At 35.1% G+C, this 20,580-nt stretch overlaps 3 protein-coding genes across 5 annotated transcripts; 2 read left to right on the forward strand and 1 right to left on the reverse strand.

Annotated features, from left to right (window-relative positions):
• Positions 1–487: 487 nt before the first annotated feature.
• On the reverse strand, positions 488–8,486 carry LOC122142367 (ubiquitin carboxyl-terminal hydrolase 12-like). Its single transcript, XM_042752786.1, has 7 exons — positions 8,277–8,486; positions 7,150–7,335; positions 6,798–6,980; positions 6,618–6,714; positions 4,739–4,859; positions 3,076–3,219; positions 488–640 (listed from the first exon to the last, which is right to left on the reverse strand). Exons 1-7 carry the CDS (start codon positions 8,311–8,313, stop codon positions 488–490), a joined length of 921 nt encoding a protein of 306 aa, XP_042608720.1. The 5' UTR covers positions 8,314–8,486.
• Positions 8,487–8,528: 42 nt separating this feature from the next.
• LOC122142388 (uncharacterized protein DDB_G0292642-like) lies at positions 8,529–10,957 on the forward strand. The gene is made up of 4 exons (XM_042752816.1): positions 8,529–8,687; positions 9,500–9,603; positions 9,728–9,877; positions 10,094–10,957. The coding sequence occupies exons 1-4, from the start codon at positions 8,615–8,617 to the stop codon at positions 10,547–10,549; spliced, it is 783 nt and encodes a 260-aa protein (XP_042608750.1). The 5' UTR covers positions 8,529–8,614; the 3' UTR covers positions 10,550–10,957.
• A 3,517-nt stretch (positions 10,958–14,474) lies between these two features.
• On the forward strand, positions 14,475–18,037 carry LOC109089129 (E3 ubiquitin-protein ligase RNF19B-like). 3 transcript variants are annotated; one of them, XM_042752817.1, is made up of 5 exons: positions 14,475–14,783; positions 15,674–15,777; positions 15,962–16,111; positions 16,208–16,438; positions 17,869–18,037. In XM_042752817.1, the coding sequence occupies exons 1-5, from the start codon at positions 14,711–14,713 to the stop codon at positions 18,013–18,015; spliced, it is 705 nt and encodes a 234-aa protein (XP_042608751.1). In that variant the 5' UTR covers positions 14,475–14,710; the 3' UTR covers positions 18,016–18,037. The 3 variants fall into 3 exon arrangements, with proteins under 3 accessions (XP_042608751.1, XP_018958811.1, XP_018958810.1); XM_019103266.2 differs by lacking the exon at positions 17,869–18,037 and having other exon boundaries at positions 14,480–14,750; positions 16,208–16,741; XM_019103265.2 differs by lacking the exon at positions 17,869–18,037 and having other exon boundaries at positions 14,482–14,783; positions 16,208–16,741.
• The last annotated feature ends 2,543 nt before the right edge of the window (positions 18,038–20,580 follow it).

Below are 20,580 nucleotides of genomic sequence, written 5' to 3' on the forward strand. Positions count from 1 at the left end.
GCAGAAGAGGCCTTCGGCCAGATCAAGACCGCGCTCACGTCCGCACCTGTCCTTCCTGTTGCAGACGGATGCCTCCGACGCAGGACTGGGAGCAGTCCTGTCCCAAGTCCAGGAAGGCGAGGAGCATCCGGTCATCTATATCAGCAGGAAGCTGTCCCCGGCCGAGAGGAACTACGCCGTCGTGGAGAAGGAGGCCCTGGCCATCAAGTGGGCAGTTCCTGGAGCTGCCGTACTACCTTCTGGGACGCAAGTTCACCCTGGTAACCGACCATGCGCCCCTACAATGGATGGCCCGCTCCAAGGACACCAATGCAAGGGTGACTCGCTGGTTCTTAGTGCTCCAGGACTTCCACTTTGAGGTGCGCCATCGGGCCGGGGCCGCCAACGCGAATGCGGACAGCTTATGCAGGTCTGTCGGGGGTCATTTCCCACCCTCCCCTAACTTCACCCCTACTTTCACCGTTTGTCCACAGGACCAGAGCGACGCTTAGGGGGGTGGGAATGTGACGAGCGTCCTAGGAGGAATCAGCGTCGCCCACCAAAGTGGTTGCGCCCAACCAACGAGGCACACCTGCACGTCCTCACCGCCGGTTGATCGGTCACCGCTGCATCTCATTAGAACACGGCTCTTAAACAGCACCTGCTGAGCAGACAGGACAGACACTGGTCTTGAGCCGATGAAACGCTGGACTAACGCTCTCTCTCATTTTTTTTCTCCAGAAAGCAGCGAGTGACCGACAGCCCACCACTTTTGGAGCACGTTTGGACACCCACTTTCCCTTGGATTGAGGACTGAAGAGCACCGTTGAGCAGCAGCCTACCCCACACCGGCTTGCCACCCTGCACCCTGTCTGTAAATAAAAATCCACCCTCCGGGGCCTTTGTTGTTCACGAAACCAAAACTTGTCGAGTGATTCTTCCCCACGTCACAATATTCTGTCTAGAGAATTGGATTCGGTGTATAAGTGGGTCAGCGGAAACAAATTAGTCTTAAATATATCCAAAACTAAAAGTATGATTATTGGATCAAAACAAAAATTGATGCTTGGATCGGAATTAAAGTTACAAATAGCCAGGCAAAGAATACAACAAGTAGAAAAGGCTAAACTGTTGGGATTGGTTATTGATAGTAGTCTTTCTTGGACAGAACTATTGTTAACAGAATGGGATGTGGCATCGCAGTAACTAAAAAATCTTGTCATTATGTGAATCAGGACAGTTTAATAATAGTTGCAGAATCATTAATATTATGTCACTTGTCATAACACCAGAAAGGCAAATAATGGTCATATAATGACCCCCTATCCAAAAACTAATTTTATGAAGAAAACCTTCCTGTATAGAGCTATTGTCATCTGGAATAACATTCCCATTGAAGTTCGTCAGCTTTGTAATAAGATGTCATTTAAAAGTAGTCTAAGGTGTTGTGTGTTGGTGTAGGTTCTTATATGTCTTGATTAATGTAATTATAAATCATATTGCATTTATGTCTCGTCCTGTTATGAATCGAAACCAGATTGTATGTATGAGTGTGTGTTTGTGTATGTATGTATATATATATATATATATATGTGTGTATATTTATCAACTGTGATGATTGAAATGTTGTTGTAATGTAACATTTTAGAATGGACCCCAGGAAGACTAGCTGATTGCACAGACTTTCAGCTAATGGGATCCATATAAATAAACAAACAAATATAAAAAGTCTACACACCCCTGTTAAAACAGCTGTTTTTTGTTTGTTTGTTTGTTTGTTTTCCGTGTGATCAAAAATAAACAATTTTGCATATTTAAAGTGCTCCTCTTATGCATTTTGCAATATGACCATTCATGTACTGTGCAATGTAGCTTTTTGTGAATGTTAAAGGTCTGCAAAGTTGCAAAGATCAAGGTAAAGATAAATGAAGTCTCGCAAACAAAAGAAGTGATTCTGAACTGATTGGAATGACGCATCAGTAATTCCAGTTTTGTTTCCTGATCAAACCTAGGTTTGTAACACATTTGTAACATATGCCAGTCTATGGTCTTCATTGTGAACAACATCTACTTTGACCTTCAAACATTGTAGTTGTAGCTGAAACTGTAAGAGTTTGGTTCATGTGTCAACATGTTGAAAAAATGCTGTTTTTCTGCAGCTGACGCTGCAATGGTTATTATGTGAAAATTAAAGTGTTTCTCTGGCCTTAGATCTGTCAGGTTTACATTTGTATTCGGGTTTACATTTGTATTGAGTATTAGTGACTGTTTGCTTAGTATCTGCTAACATTTTATTTTGATGGACATTCTGCTGATTATAAGTCACTTTACAAGTACCTGTCAACTTATTCTACTAACCCTGACAGTCTACTAATACCCTATTAATACTGTAATGAGAGTTAGCTGACATGTACTTGCAAAGTTACTTATGGTTATAAGAATGTATAAAGTGGACTATCAAAACCTTTAACATAGCATAAATGTGGTGCTTCGTGGGTTCTAATCTTGACTATTTCCCAAGTATGTTCAACTAATTCAAGTTTAGTAAATTTGTTTCAGGATGATGCATGATAAAACATGTTAGAAAACTATTACTACTGAAGAAAAAGTTAGATAATATGATAATAAGTATGATTATATGCTCTTATGATTTCAGCCTCAGGGTTTAGAAACACACATTTCCTTCAAACATTTCCTTCAAACATATATCAAACATTTCGATATAAACTCACATTTTTTGTACAAAAGTAAGTATGCTTCATCACTGGGTATGTACATCTGAAAAATAAGAGCACAGACAATTTACATTTATTCATTTAGCAGACTCTTTTATCCAAATACAGCATATTTATGAATACAGCAGAACATAAAACATTTCACAATTTAATCATGCAAATACATTTCCCAATGTAAACAATTATCAGATACAATAATACAATTTAAATATTTCGAATAATATTTAAAATATCTGGTAAATGACAAGAATCTTTCAAACCAAATCTGACGTTTAGCCAAAATATCTAATAATAATAATAATAATAATAATAATAATAATCATCATCATCATCGTCATCATAATTAAAGATTAAAATTCACCTCGAGTCTATACACTACAGAGTCATCAAATCGATACCAGCCGTTCTCATCTTTGATGTCAGCATAGTAGTGTCCTCCATTGAGAGAGCCAGAATGGTTGACTATAGCATACAGATCATATGTGTGATTTACACCAGCCTCTTCCTGAAAACACATATAATAATAACACAGTGTTTTACTCATTTTCTAGGACAATAAACACACAATTTCTCAAGAGCAATTTTTGAAGAGGACACAAATAATACAGCTAAAATTTTACTTGTAAGGACAAGTATTTACAGCCTTTAAGCCTTACTACTATTAGTGCAGCAAGCTGTTGTGGTCGCGCAGTGACGGTGCTCATGTTCATTGTAGACATTATGATCCATCAAGCAGGTAACGTTATTATTGCTAACATAGCGGACTCATTGAAAAATACACTGGCATCATCTGTATTAAAGAGAAATTAATCACTTCATCCGATGTTTAAATGAATAAATCAGTTTTTCCACTATTGGGCCGAATGGTTCTCTTTGCTTAACCGTTCCATTCCGTGCCGATCCGGGCCAGTCAGCACGGATACGGTTTCATTTTCCACTGTGGTGCTGATAACAGAGCTCTTTGGAATTTAATACAAATGAGTCAGTCGTTGCCTTAGTAACGGAAGTGTACCATAAACTGCGATATGGACGATGATCAGATATTTCTGTTTTAGAGACTCCTTTTTTTATCTGATATGTACTTTGTTAAATAACAGAAAAAAGGACACAACACTTGATGCGAGAAATAAAATAAAAAGAAGGTGACGACGGGTATAATGTCAGTAAGCACAAATGTTTCCTCCACAGACCAAACTGCCTCAGACATTTTTTTTCTTTTTTTATATTGAACGTAGCATGCTTCTGCTTAGCCAGCTATGGTAGCCAGACACACGCACTCTTCCAGCACAGTTGCTCAGAATGGTTTGTAATCGTGCCGCGCCGTACCAGGCTCACGTGGAAATACAACTGAAACCGTACCTGAACCGTTCAGCCCGATATTGGAAAAGCAGCTCAAAATAGCCTTGACAGTTGTGTTCCATAACTATTTACTTTTTTTGTTCACGCTCAACGGACTTGTGTGTGTGTGTGTGTGTAGGTGATGCAGGGGTGCCGGGTTTTCGCAACAGAACCTGCCCACTTGATTCTCAAAACTAGCCCCATCGGGGTTCCGGTGGGTAAAATTTGCATTCATATCATGTTATTGGGGTTGCTTCAACCCGTGGCAACAGTGTTAAAGGTCCCTGGGAAAACCACGGACTCGGCAACTGAGGTGATGTAAAAGAGGAAAGCAGGCATTTGGACCAAAGCATTGTAGGGCAAGAGAGGGGGACACTCAAAATGTTTCTAAACTTAAAATGCATTTTTGCCCCATTTTCATTGTTTTACTAATTACAAAGTTATTTAAAGTATAAAACGTTGTTATTTACAATACACAGCTGGTTTTTAATCGTATTTGGGGACAACCCTCAGATAGATAGATTTTGTTTGGCACATGAAGTTTCTTCAAAATATCACTTTTTATGCTGAAGACAGTCAGTCAGTCATACGGGTTATTAAATAAGTTTTAATTTTTAGCAGACCTCTTCTAAAACCATTTTCTATTAAATTAATTCACAGTACAGCCTATCACAATTTGAACATACCTTCACCGATAACTGGAGAGGAATTTGCACTGAGGAGTAATTCTTCACATAGCACATGGTGTCATAATCAAATTCAAATCTCTCCAGGTGCAAAACCAGAACTGAAGGAACTTCCTGCAAACTGGAGATCTGGAAGAAATGATCATTATACAAAATGACATATTTATAAAATATTTTTTTACAGAATTAACCAACCTCAATCATGGTGAAACATTCTGTATTGCTGGAATTTTATTCCAAGATTTTGTTCAATAGAATTTTAGTTTTAAGTTTGTCACATTTAAAAATAAGTTACCCTATTTATATACCATTTATGAAGCAAAACTCACAATTTTTGTCTTCATCATCATTTCACAACTTTTACAGTACACTTCTTGGTCTTCCCCACACATGATGATTGGTGCAAAATATGAATCAAAGCACTTTTGCTGAAATGCAAATAAAGGTTATTGAAACATTGTTTCCATGTTAACTTATTGGGTGTCCCTGAAGGTAAAATATATCAAACATAAATTTAACAAACATGAATTTAAAAGAATACTTCAGGTTTAAGAATTTCACCCATTATTTGTAAATAATTTAGACTCATCCTTTGTTTTCAGAAATGGAGCTTGAGGTGAGGGGGCCTTATAATGGAAGTGAATAAGGACAGTATCTGGAGAATTTAAAATAAAAATGTGAAGCTTGAAATTTTATGAAAGCACATTAGTTCTATGAAAAACAATGTATTGTTTGAGCTATATAAATTAAGATGTTTAAAATCATTTTACAGTTGCTTTAAGGTTTTGTTGGTTATAGCAGTTTGTTGTCATTGCAACAAAATTGTTAAATTGGATATAACTTTACACAGTAAAAGTTTTTTTTTCTCCACAGTAAAATCATAGTTACATGCATATTGTAGATGTCTTGTTACTCACTGTTTCAATAGCAACTGGCTCCATTCATTTCCATTGTGAGAGCCTCACTATAACCCAGACTTCCCAAAATGTATGAGTGCAAATCCATTTATGTGGTGATCAATATTATGCTTACATGCCCTGAACCTGTAACATTCTTTTAATCACATTAGGGCAGCATCTGACATTAATATAATCTCACTACAGAGGGATCAGATACTTTTAGATGCTTACCATGTGTACAGGAGGCTCTGAATCCAAGGAGATGGATAAAGTGAAAAAGGTTTTAACTTGCTTCAGAGGTTCATGTTCTTTTGCTGGATTTATACAAATGGTGGTTTGTGCCATCCTTCCCTGGAATATCTAAAAGATAGATAGATAGATAGATAGATAGATAGATAGATAGATATTTTATCTATACATGTGTCTGATTTTAAGACGCTCAAACTATTCATTGACTAGATGCAAGATTAGCCCTATATAATATCAAACATATGGCACACTCCAGACACAGTGATAATGTGCAGTGCATTTGATGAAGAACTTTTCAGGTATATGCAGGTACTAAACACACCTTAGATATTTCAGGAGTGACCTTGTTAAGTATCTTCTGAAGATATTTTGCAGCATCTTCCTGCTTATGAACTGATGAAAAACATGATGCCTGAATGACTCAGTTGTGTGAAACACAAACATTTGATGAGAATGTGTACTTTAGGGCTTTGTTTTGTTTTAGGAATTTAAGAAATTGTATTTCACTTAAAAACACAAATCCTAAACCTACCATTGATTTTAAGTTCAGCTGTGATTTCTTCAGTGGTGGCAGTGTTTCTCTCTCATTTTTTGTTATGCTGGGATTTCTTTGGTGTTGGCAGTGTTTCTCTCTCCAGACTTGTGTAATTCACATTCCTGTAAAACACACTAGTTATATCTGATTTATTTTTTCAGCTAAAATTACCATAAGAACAATGACAAGCTCCTACCTTTCCACAGCCTCTCTGAACTCCTCTGTCCTGAAGAGTATTTGCAGCACTGTGTTCAAGTAGCATGTGGCTCCCTGATTCTCTAATCCAATGTATCCTTAAAAAATCCAAAGGTATTAATGTTACAATCTGACAGTGTAATGTGACTATAATATGTGTTAATAAAAGATCAACGCTTACTCATCAAGTGTGGGGAGGTTTCACTGATAGTTACAGCACAGAAGTCATCTTTAGTATGTTTTTTAGAACAAGTGTCTTGTGCATTTGTTTGAGGCAGAGGATTGTTTTGCTCTTTCGGTGGCGATGGCATCATATGTGTTTGCTTTTCCTTTGACTGCTGTGAGTTCTGAAATGGAAATAATACTGTGGGGAATAAATCAAACATTATCCTGATTTGAATTTTAAGCAACAAACATGGCAAAAGGAGAAAGTTTATGAAAATGTAACTAAGAAGTTCTCATTACTGAAGTAATTGTATTAGTTGAGTGCTGAAGAGCCAGCATACTGAGCATTAAGTGTTAAAGAAACTCACCACTACAAGCTTTAAGTTTCAGATTAAATGTAATCTGTTGTCCAAACTTCTCCCGTGATGAGCGTGTTATTGTTTTATCTGTGTGCCTATATTTTACTCTTTGGGTCAGTAAACCATGACCCAAACTGTATAATACTTTCCATATGATGAGAAATCTGTCGTTGGGTTTAGGGTTTCCTCTGCAAACTAGAAGAGGTTAGTAGATTAGTTTTTAAATGTACAGTATTGAGTAAAATGATTACAGCATTGATGTCATAATGGGTCATCTGTCCCACAGAGTTCATGACCAATCCTAATCAAACTCACCTGAACTAGCTAGTTAAGCTCCAACGGATCATGAGAAAATTGAAGGCAGGTTTGAAATAAACGTATGGGGCTTTTACATGACACCATTAAAATTAAAAACAGAAAATGTATTTTGGATTTTCATTGACATGACAACAGCATTTTTGGTAGCTTTATGAACTTTCATGAACTGATGAAATTAGTATTTTGGATACATTCCATAAAAGTGCTTGCCAGATGCATAAAAGTAAATGTAGTATACTGAGCTTAATAATTAATACAGGATTATGTGATAATCATATTCACGGTATAGTACCAATCTCTGTGTGCATCTGTATTTTCAACAATAACTGCAGAGCCCCTATTATAATAATATACATTGCACATCAAATCCCATTAAATGTATTTGTGCCATATTCAATAGCCTAATAGTTTTGGAAAGAATTCCTTAAGCCTTTAGTTTAACAGTTTTGAACTTTGCTCCTGTAATGATGCCCTAACCCTGTGACTGAGTCAAACTCTAGATGGTTGTTTGTAAGACTAGAACAAGATGTATACAACTGTATGACTATATAACACAATTTGACAAAATACTGTTATAATCAATCAAAATAATAAATGCAGGAACCAAAGATGTTAGTTAAGACTGACATTATGCGATCTGCAACGTTAGCGTGATTAGACTTAGCAGGTGAATAGCCTACTATTACATAGGAGAAAAGTTTTAGCAGTTTTTCACTTTCTGTTGTTACACAACACAATGACTTTAATACACCATAATTCAAAAACAAATTTAAATGATAAACACCACTGAAGATAATGGATAAAGCACAATTCCGTACCAAATGCCTGGAGACCTTCAGCAGACGACAGAAGCATAAACAAGATTTTGCTGTTTTAATTAGAAAAGGAAGGAAAAAAACCCGTACAACTAAAAATATCGAACAAGAACCATTGAACCCTGACCATTAATTCCTATCCTCGCGGTGGTCATGCAGCAGTGTGATACAAAGATCTCCCAGGGACACTGTGTCAGTGTTCGACTTTTAGCCAGACTGTAAAGAAGCGCACTGACTGTGGGTGTTTGCGCGTCACGTGATCTGGCGCATAGAAAGAGAAACCGTCTGTAGAGAGTCGACGCAGACACACAATAGCTACTACGAAATCGACTTTATTTAAAATGTCTAAAGACATGAAAAAATTTACTCCATTCGACAAAGGCATCAAGTTAGTGTCAAGACCAAACGATCTCGGTAAGTTTTATATATATATATATATTTTTTTTTTTATTAAGATATGCATTTTGTGCGCAAGTCTTCTAGTTCACAGACTTCCTCGTATTAATAAAACACCAGGTTTTATTGTGGAGGGCTGGATGACTCCATGTAGATATGTGAAAAGCGCTAAACCTAACGTCGATATGAAATGATCCGAATGACGTTACGAATTACCACCGTGCATTTACTATAGTAACACTAACTGCAGTCAATATTTTTATTGAAGGCTTATTTAGTCATAACAAATAAGATGAGATAAATTTTCTTCCAACTTCCGTCTTTCCAACTGCGCCAGTTTAGTAGTTACGGTCAACCCGATCTCATGAAAGTGCATATAAATAGTACGCCAAATAAAAACGAAAACTCATGGTATTGATACACAAAAATTGACTTTGGCGTGTATATAGGCCTATGCTACGCAATGGGTAGATGCATGTCATATGCACGCGAAAACTGCGTCTATCATATGCACGCCAAAGACCATTTTTGCGTGTCAATACCATGAGTTTTCGTTTTTAGTTGGCGTACTATTTATATGCATTTTCATGAGACTGGGCTCTTAAGTTTTGACATGTTAGACCGCTGTTTTGCATCCTATGTGATGCTTTAATGTAAATAGGTCTTAATAAAACGTGAAAGTGAAATGTTAAAACTAAAGAATAGTAACATGCTTTTACATTATGCATTTCAGAAAAGTTTTCTCAACCTAATCATTTGAATATATGACTAGGACATTGTGATGAATATGGCATATGTAGGTGGAATTTACCCTTTTCTAATTATTCCAGATGAATATGATGATGACCCGGGTGTTTTAAGGGCTCAGCTGTCTTGCGGTCATGTCATAGATCCAGAAACACTGACTGACTGTTGCAGAGCTCAGCTGAATGATGTGAGTCCGTCTGTGAACATTTCTATGTATTCTAATACTTCAAAGTAATTATAATATCAGTGTTATTATGACTATTATATTAAGGTTATGAAGATTAACCATAAGCTCTGGTGTTGAATTGCAGGGACAGACTGAATTCAGATGTCCGCTGTGCAAGAGAAAATGGCCATATGATGAAGTGAGAAAACTGGCAAAACTTACAATTGATGAGCAGCTGAGTTTTGAAGAAAAGCTTGGGACCAACACTGCTAAGAAGATAGTCGACTTCAGGGATGTATGTACATTTCTTGATTTGATCTTGTGATTATATGATTTAAGCTTTTTTGTTTGTTTGTTTTTGTTTTTTTGGACTCTCAATGTTGCTGTTAGTGGACAGATGAAAAGTGTTGCAGAAATAACATGTCTTAGGAAGGGAGTTAATTTTAGAGATGAATCATGTGCAAGATTTTCTAACACTGTGCATTTCTGTATTTAATCTTTTCATATCCAGTGTCCTGGTTGCGGCACCTTCATCGAAAGGTCGGATGAATCTAATCTGTGTGTGGAGTGCTCAGTGTGCACAGCAAAAACTGGACGCATCTTTGAGTTCTGCTGGAAGTGTGAGAGAGTGTGGAAAGGTCCTCGACCTCGTGCTGATCAGTGTGGAAATGTGGGATGTAGAAGCGCTGATCAGGAACTGCTGAGTGACTGTCCAATGATCACTTTATCATCAGTTGTATATAAGGGGACAAATGTTCGTGTCCAGTGTCCAGCGATTCGTGCATGTCCATTTTGTGGTGTGTTAATAGAACATAATACAGGATGTAAAATAATGTCATGTCGTGAATGTAAGAAGCAGTTTTGCTTTGCTTGTTTAAAATCTGCCCGCGAGTGCTTACAAACATCAACACATTTCATTTCATGCTCAGCTGGTGTTGCACAGAGGCAAACAAATTCTGTACTTTAAGAACATGTCCAGCAACGTTGATATCAACTACCATGGTGACTGCCATAAGACTTACACAGATTTCTCTTAAATAATAGTAGAAAAAAACATAACACGTCATATACAATGTTAAATGTAAATTATAAACTAGAGAGTAGGGGAAATGCAGAAATTGTTTATGACTAGTTATGTTTTTGTGCAAGTGTTTTCCTTCAGTGTGTGTGTGTGTGTGTGTGTGTGTGTGTGTGTGTGTCCACTAATTTGGATGGATTAAATGCAGAGGACAAATTCTGAGTATGGGTTACTAATACTTGGACTTCACATCACTGAAATTAATTAATTCATTTTAGAAACCAATTATTGATTACATATCATACATTGTTTTTGTGTATTTTAATAATTTAGCAAATAAAAGTGTAAAATATCACACAGTATTGTCACATGCTTGTCCATAATCGCCAGTGTTCTGGAGTAACTGAAGTGCATTATAAAGTGACTCATGATGTTACCTGCTGGACAACCACAGAATTACAACCAAAATCGGTTTTATATTAATTTTTCATTTCATTTGTTTGCTTTTTATTTGATAGAGTATTCCGTCATGTCTTACTATCCTCAAATACATAGTATATATAATTTAAGTGAAATTAAAACAGTAAATCCAAATTGACAACGGTTGAAACAGTTAATTGGTACAATGGGGGAAATGTGATAGGCTTTTGTGATAGACTTTACTTCGGTCAAAAGTTCTAGAGCACATTTGCTTAAACGACTGGTATATTAAGTTAAATGATTCATTTAAAGTTAGGCACTTCCCAATTTAATTTTGTATTTCGAATTCGTGACTGTTTGGGAATTCAGCCTTTACGCATCTTTGAAATGCGATAATGCCATTTAGTAATTTGTATAGGCTATACACACACACACACACATATATATATATAAAGGAAACCCTGAGCATTCTTCTTACAAACAAATAGCTCAGATAATGGTAAAAACATAGTGTGTCCCGCGGCAAACGGACTGCCCAATTAACCCGCTATCGACCAATGTTGTGTTTAAGATTATTTTTTAAAAAACGTGTAAAATGTATTTCCATGGTTTCCGTCAGCATGTTTTTATTTGTATTTTTTCAAGAGGACACTAAAGTCAACGCCCTTGCCAGTATTAGAAGTGAAAGAGAAAGTAGTTCATTAGTGTTTATATTTTCTTGTTTGATCACTCAGCGTTTCAGTCAGAAAGTCTTCCTCGAACAGCACCAGAATGGCCTTTCAGGTCCGCGTCAGGGTTAATAAAAATGAAATTAAAGTATTATCCGTGGCGTCATCAAGTGAAGAATTTGAGCAGTTCACCATTGGAGGGCTGAAGGAAAGGGCATTAAGTTTCTTTCCTTCAGTAAACGGTAGGTTTAAATTTGTTTACATTCGTCTCAATATTGACACTGGAATAGCTAAAAAAAACAAAAACATTGTAATAATGTATTCGCTTTGATTTTCCGTTTAATTTTCTTGTCAGATCCAGACAGACTGAGGGTGATTTTTGGTCAAAGTGAGCTTGAAGACAGTCAAACATTTGAATCGTGCAACATTGAACATCTGTCTGTCCTGATAATCGTGCTCCAGGTGCCAGGTGGTCGAGGTACAGTATGACTCTTTATACTCTTTTCTTCACAAAATGTAAACAATGTAGGTAATATAATAATAATAATAATAATTCTAAATAGTAATACAGCTCTAAATAGAAGACAATTGTAAACACTTGTCAGAACATGTGATCCTTGTCATCAGTCTGTCTAAATTCTTAACATCAAATATCTTGTGATGTTCTACATTTGTAAGTCATTTTGGATAAAAATAAAATAAAAAAAAACATCTGATGAATGAAAAAAAAAGTTAAAGTATAGATGGCATATTTATTGTTATTGTCTTTATTATTATATCTCTTTTAGAGTCCTGTGAAGATGTACTGTAGTTGGAGCAATATTCCTGTGGAACACACAGCAGCACTTTATGCAAATTTACACAACGGTCTCAGGCCTGTGTCCTGTCTCTCTCTTCAAATGGTCCTGTCAAGAATGGCTCCCAAAAAGAATGGATTCTCAAGACCAGAAAATACCCCAGGGAGGAGTTTCTCTCAGGTCTCAACACAGTTTGAGAATGTTGGGTTTATGATCTTATCTTTTTACCCATAATGTAGAAATTTTAAATAAATCATTTGAAGATGCTTGTATAGTCTATACAAATTTTGCAGTGAATATTAACTTATGTATATTACTAAATCATTGTTTTACTGAGAATAGGGGGTAAAAATTCAGTGTCACAAATGTCTCAAGATTATAATAAAACAACCTGTTTCATTAAAGTATATGTTAAATTCAAGTACACCACAAATGTTCAAAAAAAAAAAAAAAAAAAAAAAGAAATAAATTTTTGGACGGGGAACTAAAATGTTAGAATAATATATATTTTGCCTTGTATATGCATATGTATAATATATGTATGATATATTTTCTTTCAACAAATAAAAGTGGGACAAGGAAATTGGTGACTGTCATCTTAACTATAGAAATATTTCAATAAAATGTTACTTCCTCATGGGGCTCTTATCAAGCCATAATGTCCAATTATGGTTATTTCAGCTCTGTTAAGATAACTGTGTGCTGATCACAGTTTCTGTTCATTTTGGGGGGGCAAAAAAAGTAAATAAATATAAAATAAAGAGAAGCGACATTATTAAACAGTTTCCTTTGGTAGATCAAATATGGAATTAGAATTACAAGTCACTGTACTATTCTTTATGCTAGATGTTTGATAGACCCATAATACATCACTTAAATCAATTTTAATCATAAAACTGCCCTTTGTATCTTCACTAAAAAAAACTTATCTCTTATGTTATTTAACAGAAGCATGTCATCAAGTGAAAAGTGGTTTAAAGTAAGTGTAACAGAAAAATCAGTAAAGCAAAACACAGTTGCTAAACACAACATATTTCTGTAGCTCAAGTTCCATAAAGCTAAGCAGGGTAAAGCCCTTGATGGAAACCTCATTTAAGAAAGCTGAGGTTGCTGCTGGAAGAAGACTTCATGAGGTGATTAAAGCCCAAGTCGAATGACAGACACGCTGTACATTAAAACTGGTTAGTCCTTATAAATAAGCATTTTCCAGGTAATGACATCATTTTTTTGGAGGGAAATGAAAAGCACAAAGATCAATATTATCAATAGATTAAGAGAATATATTGATATTTTTTTAGTATTAGTTGTGTCTGTATAAATCAGCCTGGACAAGTAGAGTATGTGATCATTTACAAAAAACAAAAACAAAAAAAAGTTCTTAAATTTGACTAAAACAAATGACGTGAATGGAGGGAACTTTTGAACTAAAGTGCCAACTACAAAGGTTAACTGTATGTACAGTTACACTTTCTACTGATTAACTATAAACCTATAACAATAAACATTATAAAGATATTTCATACATGAACACTTTTTATGTTTGCATAAGTTCAGAAATGGATTTAACAAGCTAGATACTGATACGATTAATGGTGGGGAAGCAAGTTAAACTTGTTTTAAAGACGTTTAAGACTTGTTTTAAAGAGTATAATGAACTGTCTAGAACTTGAACAAAACTGAAAGCTAAAGGTTTTTTTTATATATATAATCTTGAGACGTCTGATTTAAAAAACAAACAAACAAACAAACAAAGAGGTTTCATTAAAGTTGAAATTCAAATTGTTGAATTCAAATACACCACATATATTCAAGAAGACATTTTTAATGTTTGGACTGGAAACTAACATATTAAGTCACATCCATGATTAAAACAACTGATCTGTATGAGTTAGAGTTGAAGGGTGTGTTCGACTTTGACTGCACCTGGCTGCCGGTGTTTTGACTATCTGCCAGATTGGGATTGCCCAACATTTTTGCCTAACAAATTTCTGCCTCCCGTACTGACGCTTGCGCGGTGTTCAGCAACATGTTTAATGCTGACAAAGTAGTTTCGATTCAATATAGCTATGTCAAATAAAATTTGAACACTTCAATCTTACATGTAGCATTTAGTTTCGTTCCTGTTTGGTGACACGTGACCTTTAACACGTAACTGAGTGAGGAAAAACCGAGCACTGGGAGTGGACTTTAACAACACTGAAGTTTAAGAACAGACGCTGTTAGACATGTCTGAAACCATGAAGAAATTCACTCCACGCGACAAAGGTATTAAACTGGTGTCAAAACCAAACGATTTCGGTAAGTGCGCGTGCTTATTAACTTATTTAATAAATAACCGACAATTAACCAAACAAGCGAATGCTAAACATATTATGCGTTATTATTTGTAATTATATATAGAAACAGTTTGATATATATATATATATATATATATATATATATATATATATATATATATATATATATATATATATATATTTGCCACTGAACGACACTAACACTCAGAAATAGTCTAGGCTACTATATTGTTTTGATCGACGGCACTGACTTGAGCTGAATAATGACTGTTGTCTTTTTAGAGCTGCATGCTTTACAACATAATTTGAGTTTGTTATTTGATGAAATCGCAACACTGATTTTATTATTTTCTTGTTTCTCATATGAAACTGATGTGAAGCTTATGCTGTCTAGCATATATTTGATCGTAAACTGAAAAAAAAAATGCCCTCACATTTTAAAGCACAGGCCTTATTCTGTAGGTCACTTTGACTCTGTTTGGGTAAAAGCTGCTTTGAAACGACGTGCGGTGTGAAAAAGCTCTATTTTGAATAAAAACTTGACAATAGAAATAGACGAACGAGAACGAAATTACGTAATTTAAATAAATTATTGAGTTGGTAGACGAGTTCTAAATGAATAAATACAAACGTTAATTAAATAGAGACTGCGTTATTTATTTATTACGACGACAGTTGTAGTTACAGTTTTATGTTTTTAATAATAATGTCTGCTTTAACCAGGCACATTCATCTAACTGGCTTCTGTGGACTGAAAAGAAATAATTATATTCTTCAATAAAAAGTTAAACTAAAATATAAAATAGCATTCTCTAGCCTGTATTGTTTATACTCCAACATAATAAATACAGCACATTCTAGTGGAATTTAAAAAAACCTTGTCCCTTTCAGATGTATTTGATGATGATCCAGATGTTTTAAGGGCAGTGTTATCCTGTGGTCACATCACAGATCCAAATTCACTGACAGATTGTTGTAAAACGCAGCTGGACTATGTGAGTGAATCTGTGCACATTTCACTAGTTTCTGTATCATTGTACTTTAACCTAATTAACCCAAATTAGTTTAACCAATTTCGACTTTATTTTTTAAGATTCAACATGATTCAACTATTTTCTAAGTCAGTTCAATATAATTGAATTCTAATGTCTAATTATGATCTCTGGTGTTGAATTTCAGGGACAGACTGAATTCAAATGCCCAGTGTGTGAGGAAACATGGCCATATGATGAAGTGAGAAAACTGGCAAAACTTACACTTGAAGAGCAGCTGAGTTTTGAGGAAAAGCTCGGGACCAACACTGTTAAGAATTTATTTGACTTCAGGGTTGTAAGTACATTTTTGCCTTGCAGAAGTAGTAAAACATTAATAAGGGAGTTGATGAGTCTGACCTTGCACCTCTGTCTTTTCTCTTTACATATTCAGTGTCCTGGTTGTAGCACCTTTGTTGAAAGGTTGGATGTTTCCAATCTCTGCGTGGAGTGCCCAGTTTGCACAGAAAAGACTGGAAATTCATATGAATTTTGCTGGAATTGTTTAAGAGAGTGGAAAGGGTCTCAAAATCGTGCTGAGCGATGTGGTAATGTGGGATGTACCATTGACAAGAAACTGCTGAAAGACTGTCCAATGATCTCCTTAACATACTTTGAAAATAAGGTGCAGTGTCCAAATATCCGTGCATGCACATCTTGTGGTGTGCTGATTGAACACACTAATGATGGATGTAATAACATGGAATGCCCTGAATGTGACTTTGAGTTTTGCTTTATTTGTTTAAATCCTGGCCATGACTATGATGAAGATCAGCCATGCAAACTGGCTCCAAGGCAAATAGAGTCTGAATCACAGCAGTAACTGCACTGGGAGAACGGCTTTCATTTTAAATCATTTTTATTTATTCTAAAATTCTGTGGTATGTTTATGTATTTGCAAATAAATTGAAATAGATTACATATATTATTTCCTGCGTATTTCAAGATTTTCCATTGCCACGCTGGTCCTTTGGGTAAAACAGTCAGCCTTTTTCTTCATAATTATGTCTTTAATCGCCAGTGCGCTGAAGAAAATGAAGTTCGTCATAGAGTGACTCATGATGTCACCTGCTGGAGAACTGCAGAATTTCAACTAAAATAATCACATCATGTTACCATGCCTACACTGTGTACGCGTGGAGACTTTATTATCAAACACTCAGTTATTATTATCGTTTCTGTATTATTATGTATTTCTTTAATATCCCTTATTAGCTGTTTATTCATTCATGTATTCAGTCATAAATCTATTCAAATATAAGATGAAAAGCAATGCATAAAAATAAATGAGTAATTAAGAACAATGGTTGGGTGAAGGAACGATTAGTGTAGAGACAAACATATGTATGAAATTTCATGTCATGAAATCCAAGATTGTTTTTAAGAGAAAACAGGCCAATGAGTCCATGTGTCATGTGGGTTCCATGCTTGACTCATGCAGAAATTCAAATAGGAATGACCCGATGTTTAAAATGTGTTATTTATACCTAAATGTACATTTGCATTCACATTCAGTCATTTAGCAGACGCTTTTATCCAAAGTGACTCACAAATGAGGACAATGGAAGCAATAACAAACAACAAAAGAGCAATGATATATAAGTGCTATAACAAGTCTCAGTTAGCTTAAACGCAGTACACGTAGCAAGGGCTTTTAAATAATGTAATAAATAAAAAGAAAACAGATAGAATAGAAAATTTGTTGTTGTTAATTGTATAATAAATGGAAAGAAAACAGATAGACTGTTTTACTATGACAGCTGAATAACTAAACCATAAAGTTATAGCCTAATATAAATAACCATAAGTTATAATATAAATAACCATGAATTTATCGTCGTAATGTTAAATAGAACCAGGCGAAATATTATCCATATTCTATATGTGCAATTTGTCCGTTGCACAAGAAATGTGCATTAGCAATAGTGAAAACTACAAGTTTGAACAATAAAGAAAACTTGAATTATAATGTAATATTCTATTATAAATTACTTTTATTTATCAGTTAATCTGACACATGTATTGAATCTGCATACGATCCGTTTCTCCACGCAGAAAGTGTCAGGCTCTCTTCAGCTCCTCCTCTCAGACTGCGCGCGGAACACTGACGAGGAAAACACTGCACTTGCTGGAAAAGTCTCTGCAGAAAGTGAAAGACAACAGGGAAGTCTTAAACAAGCTGACGTTGTTTCAAATGTCTGAAGACGCGAAGAAATTCACTTCATTCGACAAAGGTATCAATTTGGTGTCAAAACCAAGCGATCTCGGTAAGTTTGCGGAACTTGCAGTAGTTTTGTCTTCCTGTTGTTCTCAATAAAGACGCTAAGTCTGTAACGTAAGGAGGGGTAAGATGTCCCCACCTTCCTTTAACGTTTATCTTTTCGGTCCAGGTATCATTCGTTCATTTGTTTTTGCTTTCACATAAGAAAACGAAAAAACGAGAAAACGTTCGTTTTTTTTTTTTTTTTTTTTTTTTTTTAGAAAAACGAAAAAACTAAATTATGACTTGATGTTCTTGCACGGAAATCAGAAAAACCACTTGATATTCCGATTCGATTGGGTCCTGTGGGGTCATTATTTTCGAAATAAGAGTTTTCCCAACACTGTATTTTTTTGCCTGTAAAATTAATAGTCTATATATGCATGCTATTTGTCACCCAATTATTTGGCTTCACTGACTGAAAAAAATCTATTGAAATAGCCTAAATGTAAACATGTTCACACACTGACAGTTGTCATCATACAAATTTAAATAATAGCCTACATTTATTATTTGTTTTAGATGTTTTTATTAACTTAAATTCTTATGAATAATATATTTTTAATAATGTCTATTTGTTATTTAAGGCCTGTATGCACATACAGGATTTAGGGGGCTGGGGGCTTGAGTTTATCTTTGGCCCCTACTTAGCCTACGCTACAAACATCATGATGGAGTAGCACAAATTACACAAAAATTTAAATATGCTCTGAGGTTCCTAGAACAAGTAATATGCAACATGCCTTTAGTCAAAGTATAGCGGTAGGCTAATATTACATCGTCATTATAGTACAACATAGGCTAATGCAGGATGTGCTCACTTGGTTGAGAGGAGATCAAAAGCAAGAGAAAGAGAAAACTGTATTTTTAAATTCATTGTCATAGCTATCTGTCCTCTTATGTCAGATTCTTAAATTTAGTCGACAGATTCGATCAGAATGCAAAGACACGGTGTATGGCTATTATGACCAAATGAAAGGAAGTCGGTATCAATAAAATCAATTTTTGGATTGACACAGGCTGTTTAGACATGACATGTGGATTTACACAGCAAATTGTAATTGCATAAATTATGTTTAGAGATTAATGTTTTTAATGTTAAAAATTAAATGTAGAAATATGAAATGATATGTGCTAAAAATGTAACATGGGTATTCAGTGCAAGTGTGTGGCCCGTTTTCTACATTTGACTCGCTGTTTTCCAAAACATAATCATTTTTATTTGGCACAAGCTGCAGTTAATGTTGACTTTTTATATATAGACCAATGGATCGAGACCTCAAGGCAGTGCCCTAAATGCAGATCTGAAGATTTTGTTTGTACGGATTACATTTTCCATGGTACTGACGTACACCTCTGTAGACACCCAACTGTACAAATTAATTTATAGATTTAAAACCCAGTCCTGAACCTGGAAAACCATGTTCTGCAGAGTTCAGTTCCAACACACTTGCTGAACACAGTTGAGAATTTTTTTTTTAGGATTCTTTGATGAATAAAAGGATCCAAAGATCAGGATTTATGTAAAATGAAAAGCTATTGCAACATTATACACTATACCATTCAAAAGCTTAGAGTCAGTGTAATTTTTATTTTTTGGAAAATAAATTATATAAATTAATACTTTTATTTAGCAAGGATGCTTTAAATTGATCAAAAGTGATGATAAAGACAAATATAATGTAACAAAAGATTTCTATTTCAGATAAATGCTGTTCCTCTGAACTTTCTTTTCATCAAAGAAACCTGAAAAAAAAACATTAATCTGTTTTCAACATTGACAATAATCAGAAATGTTTCTTGAGCAGCAAATCATCATATTAGATGTGACACTGAAGATTGGAGTAATGATGCTGAAAATACAGCTTTGAAAACAAAGTACATTTGAAAATATATACAAATAGAAAACAGTTATTTTAATTAGCGTAGTAAAAATATTTCAAAATTATACTGTTTTGCTGTACTTTGGGTCAAATAAATCTTACTGTTCAAAAACTTTTGACTAGTAGTGTAAAGGCAATTTTATTTTATTTTTCTGTAATTTCTAGCTTTTAATCAGCTTAGAAATTAGATCACTGCTGGACAGTAACCAATTATAATGATTTTTTGTATATTCTACAAACATTTATTTATTTATTTATTTATTTAAAGCACATAATAAGGCATAATAGTTTCTATACTGTAGCATTGCATTGTTCTTACTTTATTTATTATCTGGAGATTACTTGAAAAAGCACAAATAAACCATATAGTAGCAATCGTATGTTTAATGTCTTCGTGTTTCCAAAAGTTTCTGTTTTTCTGTGAAAACAACAGCGATAGCTGGACACTGTTGCCCATATTAGGAATTTCCTGGTTCGACTTTCTGCGTGAGAGCGCGCTCCAGCTTCGAGTATGAATGAAACACACACTGCAGGAGTGTTTAGCGCTCCATGATGTTCATCTCGCCTTCTGAGTCCGAATAAAACATCAGATCATGGCAAGATTATTCCGGTCTCTTTGAATTT

This window comes from Cyprinus carpio, chromosome B25 (assembly GCF_018340385.1).
Source record: "Cyprinus carpio isolate SPL01 chromosome B25, ASM1834038v1, whole genome shotgun sequence".
NCBI classification, from domain to species: Eukaryota; Metazoa; Chordata; class Actinopteri; order Cypriniformes; family Cyprinidae; genus Cyprinus; species Cyprinus carpio.

Excerpts from the sequence above, each read along its gene's own strand:
- LOC122142367 (XM_042752786.1), bottom strand. The coding sequence starts at position 8,313 with ATGCTTCTGTCGTCTGCTGAAGGTCTCCAGGCATTTG. Across the intron at positions 6,981-7,149 it reads GAAACTTAAAGCTTGTAGTG|TATTATTTCCATTTCAGAAC; the intron begins GTGAGTTTCTTT and ends TATTCCCCACAG. Across the intron at positions 641-3,075 it reads CTGTAGTGTATAGACTCGAG|GTGCTGTTTAAGAGCCGTGT; the intron begins GTGAATTTTAAT and ends TCTGCTCAGCAG.
- LOC109089129 (XM_019103265.2), top strand. The coding sequence starts at position 14,711 with ATGTCTGAAACCATGAAGAAATTCACTCCACGCGACAAAGGTATTAAA. Across the intron at positions 14,784-15,673 it reads GTCAAAACCAAACGATTTCG|ATGTATTTGATGATGATCCA; the intron begins GTAAGTGCGCGT and ends TGTCCCTTTCAG. Across the intron at positions 16,112-16,207 it reads ATTTATTTGACTTCAGGGTT|TGTCCTGGTTGTAGCACCTT; the intron begins GTAAGTACATTT and ends TTACATATTCAG.
- LOC122142388 (XM_042752816.1), top strand. The coding sequence starts at position 8,615 with ATGTCTAAAGACATGAAAAAATTTACTCCATTCGACAAAGGCATCAAG. Across the intron at positions 9,604-9,727 it reads GCAGAGCTCAGCTGAATGAT|GGACAGACTGAATTCAGATG; the intron begins GTGAGTCCGTCT and ends GTTGAATTGCAG. Across the intron at positions 9,878-10,093 it reads AGATAGTCGACTTCAGGGAT|TGTCCTGGTTGCGGCACCTT; the intron begins GTATGTACATTT and ends TTTCATATCCAG.